Source organism: Mastigoproctus giganteus, chromosome 8 (genome assembly GCF_048544385.1).
Source record: "Mastigoproctus giganteus isolate SK-2022 chromosome 8, ASM4854438v1, whole genome shotgun sequence".
NCBI classification, from domain to species: Eukaryota; Metazoa; Arthropoda; class Arachnida; order Uropygi; family Thelyphonidae; genus Mastigoproctus; species Mastigoproctus giganteus.
Genome location: NC_143582.1, coordinates 53,672,870 through 53,685,067, shown reverse-complemented (window position 1 = coordinate 53,685,067; position 12,198 = coordinate 53,672,870). Strand labels below are relative to the sequence as shown.

General features: G+C 32.4%; 1 protein-coding gene across 1 annotated transcript in view; it reads left to right on the top strand.

The window, feature by feature from the left end:
• The window catches only part of LOC150081532 (midasin), a 1,449,634-nt gene that overhangs the window by 415,882 nt on the left and 1,021,554 nt on the right, over positions 1–12,198 (top strand). Inside the window, exon 30 of the mRNA XM_090380238.1 lies at positions 7,155–7,415. Coding sequence (XP_090236364.1) covers positions 7,155–7,415 — 261 coding nt within the window. The remainder of the gene's footprint in view (positions 1–7,154; positions 7,416–12,198) is intronic.

Here is a 12,198-nt window from a genome sequence, read left to right as displayed (position 1 = left end):
TAAAGTTCTAATAAGTCAGCTTCATCGTAGGATGCCTAAGTTCAGATTAGTCCGATTTTTGTCCAGTGTACATTCGAAAAAAAAACCCCTCTTTGCTTTATTGTAATTGTTTTTTGGAACAATATTTTGCAATAATCCCCCTGGAAATATTAGCCAGTGAACTGCATTATACATTTCAAACATCGCCGTATAGCTTGTCCTTGAATACAAATGACTGCAGTTACTTTCCTTTGAGTGACCGTCTTGTATAGTTGTGGACACTTCCTTCCAGTCAATAAAATCATCAGTAGCCGTCCTTTATTGTACCTAAAATAATTTGTTATGTTGGGGCCAACGGTTTTTGCTCCTAATTGAAGTAGCACTTTCGAATTTTGCCCAAGTCGATTATCTGCACATATTGAAAATTAGAAGGACAGTAAAAGAGTTGATAATTGGTGCCATTGGTGGGCAGCATTCCGACTAACAAATTTTCTGTTTATACTCCAGGATGTCCACACGGTCAGAGATCCCGAAATAGAGAGAGAGAGAGAATACAAGAAACCACATCGCATTTAGCAGTCACCGACTTGATTGTGTGAAATTGCTCACCAAAAACCACAGCAAAGCAAGAGAAGTGATCGGGAGAAAATCTATTTTTCAGTGGGGTTTATCTGTTTATTGCAGTTCAGAACAGCATTATGACCGTGGATAGTGAATTTATTCAGCTTCCGTACTAAAACAGAATTTCTTCCTTTTTCAATGACATCAAAGCATAACAAGCAAATATCTTCTAAGAATACTTTTTGAGCAGCCATTAGTCGCAATCTTTTTGCTTTGTACTGTTAGAAAATATTGCAGTTTTGTGAAGAATACACATTTCAAGAAACAATCCATATTCATAGCGGATGATTTTTTTTCTTCTTCTTTTGCACACCAGTTTTCGAAGTTTATAATGCAGCTACAAATAGAAATATTTTCTCAAAATTTCATTAGAAGATGAAACCCAGTAAACTGCTGTTCTGATATTGTTTACTGAAAACAATTACAATAAAGCAAACTTTTTTTTTTTATTAAATGCGCATTGCATTGTTATCAGTTTTACACCAGTGTTTCTCGTTTCTAAAAGATGAATTTCCCTGATTTTCTGTTCGTAGGAGCAGTACACATCGAAGAAAGGAAATACGATCTGTTCACCTTTCAAAAACAGTTGTTGCTACTGTTTCGCTTTATTGCTTCTTATGTCAGGTCACAGTAGTTTGCATTGTTGCGTTTCAAAGGCCCTAAGCTAATTAGAGTGGATTTATAAAAATATCAGACAAAGGCCTAAAAATACACACCTGATGTCACATTTTTGTCATTTGCATGAAATTCAATAGAAGGTTTTGAAAATTGAAGTGGGAAAATCGAAGAAAATAGTTCTGGCTTCACTTACAGTGAATTTCAGCTGTGTCCATAGAATAAAAATTATAGAATTTATTAGTTGACCTTTGAACTGGGTCCACTGGACCTGAAGAGATAAAAATATGGATAAGGAGCCACCGACCCCTAGACCACCTGAACGCTCCCCAATTGCTTCTGAACCCACTATCGCCTCCCTAGAAGGCTTCAACGCACACTGGGGGGTAGTACCGCCCACTTTGGGAACCTATGATATAGACCAGGGGTCGTCAGACTACGGCCTGCAGGTTAATATTGTTTCTTACATGAAAAAAATTAAAAATATATCAAATTACGCGCTGCAATAGACGATAGTAGAGTTGTGGATAATGACCACACGTGGCACTACTGGCATCGCATATTCGAATTCTGTCGTCTACCGTAGAACAAGTGTTGCCAGCATTTCTCTCAGTTTTGCTTTAGCAGTGCACGTGGTATTGTCTGTCACTGTGCTCTGCGATCTCTCTTTTTTTTTTTTTTTTTCCCCCTTTTATTTATTACCCACCGTTCCCATGTCACCCTCAAGACCAAATATGAAGAGAAAAGTATACTTCGAATATCGTGCTTATAAAGCTGAATGGAGTGTGAATTATTTTGTCATAGAAATAAATGACAAAGTATCATGTTTATTATGTAATTACACAGTAGCTGTGCGAAAAGAGTACAATATACGTTGTCATTACCAAATTAAGCACGTGGCGCAACATTCAAAACTCACAGAAAATCAATGGAAGCTAAAATTGGAAAGTTTAAAATGTAATGCATCATCACAACGCAATTTATTTGTTAAAATTAAAAATAAAATGACGCAGTAACTAAAGTAAGCTTACGAATAGCTCATTTATTAGCCAAGAAAGGGAAACCATTTACCGATGATGAATTAATTAAATCATGTTTGCTTGTGGCAACCGAAGAAATGTGTCCAGAGAAAATGGATTTGTTTCGAACTATCAGTCTTTCAGCGGGAACAACTGTTAGAAGAGTTGAGGACATCGGGAGCCACATCAAGAGTAAATTAAAACACAAGGCAAAAAATTTCGAGTGGTTTTCGTTGGCTCTTGATGAGTCTACAGACGTTACTGATACTGCCCAATTATTGCTGTTTATTCGATGAGTCAATACTGAGTTGGAGGTTACTGAAGAATTAGCTTCTATGAATAGTCTGCATGGAACAACTACAGGCGAAGATATCTTCCAGGAAGTCGAGAAAACGCTAACACAGTACAATTTGCAGTACATTTTAATTGGAATCAATTAAAATGTGTCACAACTGATGATGGTAAAAATATGTGTGGAACGGGGAAAGGATTAGTTGGACAAATTTTTAAGGCTTGTGAAGAAGCTAAATGTTCAAAACCTCTTGTAATTAATTGTATTATTCACCAGCAGGCTCTTTCTGTCAATCTGTCATGTGTTATTGAACTAGTTGTGTCAGCGGTACCTTTGTTCGCTCTCATGGACTTAACCATCGTCAGTTTCGTGATTTTTTATTAGAGATTGAAGCCGAATATCCTGATTTGCCCTACTATACAGCAGTTCGATGGCTCAGCAATGGAAAAGTTTTATTGAGATTTTTTGAACTCAGAGAAGCAATAGACTATGCACGGAGGGTAGGTTCATATTATAAATGAGAAAAACTGCCCACAACCACTATTATCTAACAATGAATGGCTATGGAAATTAGCATTTGCTACTGACATCGTAGGATATCTTAACGAATTTAACTTAAAATTACAGGGGAAAACAGTGCTCATATGTGAAACATATTCTATCGTAAAGTCATATCATCAAAATTTTGCATTGTTTGAAACACAAATCACATTAACCAAGTTTGACCATTTTCCATGCTGTAAAAAATTTCAAATATTAGCGAAATCCCCATTCCCAAAAAAATTTGTGGTGGATATTTTTCTGAACTTAAACTACAGTTACAACAGCATTTTTCGGATCTTGATGCAAGTGCCAAGACATTTCCATATTTCAAAATCCATTTGGCTGTACAATTGAGGAGCTTCCATCAGACCTTCAATTAGAAGTGATTGATCTGCAAAATGATGATATGCTAAAGGTTAGGTGTAAAGAAATGGATCTAACCCAATTCTATAAATATCTTTCGGAAGATAAATACAGTCAATTAAAATCATATGCACGGGGATTTATATCTGTATTTGGGAGTTTTCACCAATGTGAAAAGACATTTTCGAAAATGAAATATGTAAAATTGGAATACAGATCATTATTAACAGATGACCATTTGCAAACAACTTTAATGATAGGAAGTACTAACTTTGAACTCCAGTATGGTGAAATGTTATCTCAGAAAAAACAATTACATTCATTGCATTAGTAAAAAATTTAACCAGTTCTATAAAATGTTTATTAATAAATGGAAATATTTTATTTATTTTTTTGTAAGTGTCAGCATGTGTATAAATATTATGTAAAATATCACTTCCTAATAAAAAGATTTTTAACTTTTTTTTTTTTTTTTTTCAAAAAAATACGCAGACCTTATAACATTTCGAACTCCACGAGTCCGAAATATTATAAGGTCTGCGTATATTAATAGAATCAACATTTAATCTAATTTCTAATGTTTTGGCAATTAATAATTTAAAATATTCCCGCTTTTTATTAAGAACTTTCGATTCATTAAAAAGGAACACGTGTCCTTCAGTGATTGCATGAAATGCAAGCTCAGAGCCACCCTTCCAACCTGCCCTAACTGATGCCACATGCTGCTGCTATATCCTTACCAAAAGTAAATTTTGGGTCAAGCCAATATAAGTAGAATTGCACCCACCACAAGAAATATTGTAAACAATATTGTGAGCTTCCATGGTAAGAACTACATATGCCCTGTGTTTCCAGACGGCATAGAGCTTACTCGTGGGTTGTGCAACAATCTTAAATTCAGTGTTCTTAAATATGTTAATAAATTGTCTATACCAATGCTGTATATACGAAACTTTAATAAAATGTTTGTGATCCGCCCTGTCATTTGTTGTACCCATCTCCAATTTATATTTCGCTTGTTGACTAATCTGCATAATGGTGCCTAATGAATAACCCCTATTTAAAATTCTTTTTGTCAGTTCCATGAGCTCATCCAATAAGGAGCCTTGAGTAGAGCTGTATCTATATGCATTATGAAACTGATTAAAAATAATGCTCCTTTTATATGTAAAAGGATGGTCGCTTGAACAGTGCAAAAATTTCCCAGTAATCATTGGCTTCCTATAAATTTTTAAAAATATGTTTTCATTAACCCTGGTTAAAGTAAAATTTAGAAAATTTATGGATTTGTGAAGTGGGATTTCCATTTCTAGAATGAACTTAAGTCGAGTATGAATGTTATTAAATGTATCGAGGATCCTCTGTACTATATATTTATTAGCAATTATTAAGATATCATTGAGATATCTACCATAAAACATTATATTTGGGAGACATGGTGTTAAGTTTACATGCTCGATCTTATTTAGATAAATTTCAGCAACCAACCAATCCACTCAAGCTAATCCCCATCGGTAACCTGAATATCTGCTTGTATATTTTATCTTGGAAATTAATATAATTGGTTTGTACAAGAAATTTTAACAACAAAATATTTCATTCCTGGGTAAATTTGACATGTTTAAACAAATTGTCTGATCATTGATAAGGTCCCATATTGCGTCAAGGGCATATTCTACATGTACAATGGTATACAAGGTAGCAACATCTAAAGAGAATAATTTATCATCTCTATTTAGCGTTTTTTTTTCCCCTTTTAACTGGTTGAATAACATCTCCGAATTAATTTAAAGTAATGTATTGTATAACTATGCGCATGGTTTGAAATACCATATTTATGAATGTTTATCATCATTATTGTCACCATTTGCATTTCTCATATTGTGGAATTAACTTTGCAACCATGATGGCATGTCTGCATTATCAGGATACCTGCCGCCCACCACTGAGTGAGCCAACAATATCCGAAACTCATCTGGGTGGTGGTGGTGCCCACTGAGAATAAATAACAGTAGCCTCCTCTACTAGAAAAGCGTTATTTATTCAAAGTAGTGCAATACCTGGTATCTCGTTGTGAAGGTAGCCACAATATGGGATATAATCAAATGATGCCGTTACACTACTTATGTAGTTAAATTTATGGGTAAACTATGGTGTATTTACACCAATATTAAATAATAAAATATAATAGAAAGTAAGAAATTTCAAATTTATATAATGCATTGATCATCATCGACCTGGCAGAGAACGAAAGTTAAAAACTAAAGCAAAAATTAGCAGACTTACCATGTCCAAACAAAAGAACCACGTGTTGACCTTACTGTAGCTTAAAAAGAAATGGAGTTGTGTAGCTCTCTAGTGAGACTTGGAAGTGGCAACCCCTATCTATTGGACATGGTAAGACGTGTGTTAATATGCATGAAATTGGTTATATGTTAAATTCAGGCATAATGAAACTTAGCACTAGCAAGGTGGTGTAAATGGTTAATGGAGTGGGAATGACAGTACCAGAACTCCTCAAAGGTGAAGATATAGTAGTATTCTTAGAAGTAGTTTCTCCTACATACTTAGATTTTCCACTAATAATTTCAGAGAAATAAGAATGAAGAGTATAAGATAGCTGAAAGCTTGGATAAGCCCACGATTGCAAGCCTGTTCCTGTAGTAGGACTGACTTTGAGCTGTAAGCAATAATTTTTATATATAGTGGAAATCGTTTAACACGAAACCATGGACACATAAATATTTTTTTGTATTAAAAGAAGTAAACAAAAAATAACTCGCCAATGTTTTTGATGTCGTAATAATCAAAAGAGTTAAGATATAAAGTTTAAACAAGTTAACATTTTATGCACTATATAACACTACACAAGGGGCATTTTACAAACACAGTTTATTAACACTTAACATGTTCATTGACTTCATCAGATTAAAAAAAAAAAAAAACACACATACAATATGTAAAAATTATAGAATAATGTTAATTATTATTTTTTGTAAAAAAATCTGATATCTCTTTTTGCACCATGTTATTTATCATCTTATCATCTACAAATTATTCAATATTGTCCATCATTTGGTTCATTTCACCACTCATATGTATATATAAATATAGATGCATTCTTTTTATCAATTTTCGGATTTCTGATGTAGTAGGAACAGGAACTAACAAATCGATGTCATTGTCTACATTATCATCACTATCTTCATCCATGGGCTCCACTTCCGTAGGCCGTACGATGTCCAAAATATCACTATCTGGTAAAATTGGCACTGTACACAAATTAGTATCATCAACAAATTCATCCAATGATACTGAACTTTCTAAAAGAGATGAAACATGCCCAAACATTTCACTGAATGTCGGTTCAGCTTCTTGATTGTCTTGAGTAAGTATTAAATACGTCATTTTGGAAAATCCCGCATGATGAAAATAATTTTCGATAGTCTTTGGTGTTACAAGATTCCAAGCAGGGTGCAACATATGCAATGCATCCAATAAGTGGACAGAGAAATCTTCTTTTGCTTCAATTGTGGCCAAATATTTTCTTAGCAATTATTTTTATTAATAAAATTTTAAATTTTAAATCCCCCCCCCCCACACACACAAATCTGAACTTACTTAATTTAAGAAAAAATTTTACATAAAATCTAACTTGCATATACACTATGATATTATATTATTTCTGATATTATAATTTTGATATTATTTCTTCTGCTAAGGAAAATCCCAAATTATTTGAATGGGTTGATGGACCTCTGGTACTTGCGATGAAAACTGGGGAAATATTTCTAGCCGATGAAATTTCTCTTGCTGATGATTCAGTTCTGGAGCGACTGAACAGTATTTTGGAACCTGAATCTTCTATTTTCTTGGCTGAAAAAGGAAGTGCTGATGATACACAAGAAGCAACAGTAACAGCAGAAAAGAAATTTCGATTTGTGGCTACTATGAATCCTGGTGGAGATTTTGGGAAAAAAGAGGTATATAAATAAGATTCATGTGCTTTTGTATTGTCAGTTATCTTAATCTGATTATGTGTTATTAATTATTTAATGATTAAATTGAAAATTCTTAGTTGTTCCAAAATTTTATATAGGAAAAATAGTAATAATGATGAATTTAACTTGAAATTTTATGAAAATGTTTTAGTCATCAGACTACTTAAAACAGTACTATTCTCATTGATTATAACATTTACCACCAAAAAACAGAATGGCTAATTTGGTCATGCTGTTATGGGATGGTCTGATAACAATAGTCTTGTTATGGTTGGTGTTTTTGGTGTGTAGACAGTGAAAAATGTCTTGTTCAATAATTGCCATTCCCTCTACTTCTTTTATAAGGTCAGTAAATTTGTTGTGGCTTCTAATAGACATCTGATAGTTGAAAGAAATATATATATATATATATATATAGTATATAAAACAGGTGAAAAAGGTAAAGAAAGGAGAAGAAAAAGGTAAAGAAAGGAAAAGAAAAAGAAAATAGAGAATAGATGTACCTGGACGCGCAAGGCTACAGAACAGGATACAACTATAAAATAAAACATAGAAATAAATGATAAAGGACATAGTAAGATGGGAAAGTTATTAACAACAACGTGCCATGCCTAATGGAAGATATGAGAAGAAAAGAATGTTAAGATCCTAATGAATTAAGTGGAAAAATTGGCTGAATTGATAAGCCAAATCATATTTACAAAAGCTAGAAAAAAGTGGTAATTAATGCATATTAAAAAGTAGTAATAAATAGAAATGAAAATAATGAAAATAACAATTGGTACATAGATCAGGTAATTCATCAGGGGACTACACCCGATCATGTACCAAAATACTGCGTTTCTATACAAACCCATGCCGATGGAGGTAGCAATAAATTTAAAAAAAAAAAATAAAATAAAATAAAATAAAAATTAAAATTTTTTGGAACCTTCATAGACATGAGTGAGGTAGCCCCAACGCAATGTGTATATTTTAAGTGAACCGTTAAATTAAAAGGTGTAATTAAAAGGTGTACCAGGCAGCAGCATAGAAAAGGGAAGTAATACAAGGTATGGGTGGGAAAAAAGATAGTAGTAAAAAAAGGAGGCGAAAATAGCGAGAATAAGAAAAGAAGGAATGTCCGAATCGCCCTCGTATTGCACTAATAGTTCAACGGACGGAAAAAGCAGAATAGAAAGTATAAAGACGTAAAGAGAAGGAAAAGATTTTAAAGATACTAGGCAAGCTGGGTTCGTAAGTACCCAACCTCTTAGAGAGGGCCTTGGCTGTGAAGGTGTTAGTAGAAGAGGAAAATTAATACTGCTAGCCTGTGAAATATTTTGTTAATGTCACATGTAAAAAAAAATTAGTATAAAATTACATACCTTTAAAATTATGTAGCATCAATTAGTAGAATTATGTAGCGTCAATTAGTAAAATTATATAGCATCAATTAGTAAAATGCATAATAAACATGATTAATAAATAGAATACAAACAAGGAGAGGTTGCTTAGTAGAAAAATAATAATGGACGCCCTCTATAGTTAAAAGTGAGGAAAAGGTCCGAATAATAATTAAAAATAATTAAGCAAAAATAATTAAAATAAAATAATGGAAAAAATTAAATAGATAAAACTTAAAAGGTAACTTAGAAAGTGAAAAGACATGAGCATCGTTCAGAATAGAAGTCATATGATGTGATCACTTTCAAAGTGGTGGGAATACCACCATTTAAATTTACAACTATACATCTGTACAAATTATCATGTTAACCCTAATCAAAATGAGATATAGTGAAACCGAATTTATGTTTAATGAAGTTAGAAAGATTTTTAATAATATGATTTATAAAATTAATAGGAATATCATTTAAACATAATTTGGTATATAGGCCGTTTAAAGCTTTGATAAAAAGTGTTTGATTGCTGCTAAGATACGCAAGACGTAAAATTTGTGTATGGATGATATTTTTATGAACTGTAATGGAAATATTAGAGTTCCAATTTGTTAAATAAATAATGTTGAAATTAAATTGACTTCTTTTATCAAATACTTCCAAGGTATTACGAAGAGGTGAATTATTTAAAGTAATGCTTAAATCGAGAAAGTTTGCGTGTTGGTTACCATTATTTTCTTTGTTTAAAATTTCTTTGTTTATCATTTTGAAAATATTGCTAAATTGATATATCCTACTGAACTTACCTTAAACAAAGAAAATAATGGTAACCAACACGCAAACTTTCTCGATTTAAGCATTACTTTAAATAATTCACCTCTTCGTAATACCTTGGAAGTATTTGATAAAAGAAGGCAATTTAATTTCAACATTATTTATTTAACAAATTGGAACTCTAATATTTCCATTACAGTTCATAAAAATATCATCCATACACAAATTTTACGTCTTGCGTATCTTAGCAGCAATCAAACACTTTGTATCAAAGCTTTAAACGGCCTATATACCAAATTATGTTTAAATGATATTCCTATTAATTTTATAAATCGTATTATTAAAAATCTTTCTAACTTCATTAAACATAAATTCGGTTTCACTATATCTCATTTTGATTAGGGTTAACATGATAATTTGTACAGATGTATAGTTGTAAATTTAAATGGTGGTATTCCCACCACTTTGAAAGTGATCACATCATATGACTTCTATTCTGAACGATGCTCATGTCTTTTCACTTTCTAAGTTACCTTTTAAGTTTTATCTATTTAATTTTTTCCATTATTTTATTTTAATTATTTTTGCTTAATTATTTTTAATTATTATTCGGACCTTTTCCTCACTTTTAACTATAGAGGGCGTCCATTATTATTTTTCTACTAAGCAACCTCTCCTTGTTTGTATTCTATTTATTAATCATGTTTATTATGCATTTTACTAATTGATCCTACATAATTTTACTAATTGACGCTACATAATTCTACTAATTGATGCTACATAATTTTAAAGGTATGTAATTTTATACTAATTTTTTTTTACATGTGACATTAACTAGTATGAATCAGAGCTGTAATACTCAATATGTTCTACGTTGATAATAATATTAGTAAATTAATAAGAGGAGTTTACCTCAATATAGTACGTGGAACACTTCCGTATGATACCCTCCAGAAATTAGGGTACAAGCTAAGGATAGGATACAAAATACTGCACCAATCAACAATAGTAATATCAAAAAATACTTTATTTCTGTCCCATACGTTGAACAGTGGCACAAACAGCTTAACAGATTCTTTAAAGATACCGAATTTAAAATTATAGCTAGGCCTATACGGAAGTTACACACTATACTGAACAATCGCTCGGTTCTTTCCGCGTTCGCAACACAAATTAATGATCTAGTATACAACATTTCTTGCGGTGATTGCGACTCGTCTTATCAGGGTTCGACGCGGTTTTCTCTTAATATTCGTGTAAATCAACACGAAGCCTCAGTTCGTGCTTCTCGTTCAGCAGCGTCAGAATTAGCCTTTCATGCCATTAACGAAAAACTTACTTTTTTATTTAACGAGGCCAAAATACTTAACGTTCAACGTAATTATACGCGACTATTAATTGCAGAAACCATTGAAATTAAATTACACGAGAATTCTGTTAATGTTCGGCGGCCATATTTGATCTCCGATGCGTGGACCTTTACGCGCATGCGCGAAGACACATAATCACTATTTAAGTTGCAGGTTTAGCCTGATTCGGTGATTTTCATTCCTGTGATCACGACAGTCGGTCGAAAAGCATTGTCAGCTTCAGGAAGGAAGATCGTTTTGAATATTTTCGTTATTCTTTTAATTGCGTTAATTTTAATTTTAATTGTTTTGAATTGATTTTGAATTGTGTTAAATTGATTATTTAATTATTTATATTTTACTTTAATGGACCGGTAAGTTGTCGATTTTTTCGTTTTTTCCGTTTTAATTTCTGGAGGGTATCATACGGAAGTGTTCCACGTACTATATTGAGGTAAACTCCTCTTATTAATTTACTAATGTGACATTAACAAAATATTTCACAGGCTAGCAGTATTAATTTTCCTCTTCTACTAACACCTTCACAGCCAAGGCCCTCTCTAAGAGGTTGGGTACTTACGAACCCAGCTTGCCTAGTATCTTTAAAATCTTTTCCTTCTCTTTACGTCTTTATACTTTCTATTCTGCTTTTTCCGTCCGTTGAACTATTAGTGCAATACGAGGGCGATTCGGACATTCCTTCTTTTCTTATTCTCGCTATTTTCGCCTCCTTTTTTTACTACTATCTTTTTTCCCACCCATACCTTGTATTACTTCCCTTTTCTATGCTGCTGCCTGGTACACCTTTTAATTACACCTTTTAATTTAACGGTTCACTTAAAATATACACACTGCATTGGGGCTACCTCACTCATGTCTATGAAGGTTTCAAAAAATTTTAATTTTTATTTATTTTATTTTTATTTTTTTTTTTTTTTAAATTTATTGCTACCTCCATCGGCATGGGTTTGTATAGAAACGCAGTATTTTGGTACATGATCGGGTGTAGTCCCCTGATGAATTACCTGATCTATGTACCAATTGTTATTTTCATTATTTTCATTTCTATTTATTACTACTTTTTAATATGCATTAATTACCACTTTTTTCTAGCTTTTGTAAATATGATTTGGCTTATCAATTCAGCCAATTTTTCCACTTAATTCATTAGGATCTTAACATTCTTTTCTTCTCATATCTTCCATTAGGCATGGCACGTTGTTGTTAATAACTTTCCCATCTTACTATGTCCTTTATCATTTA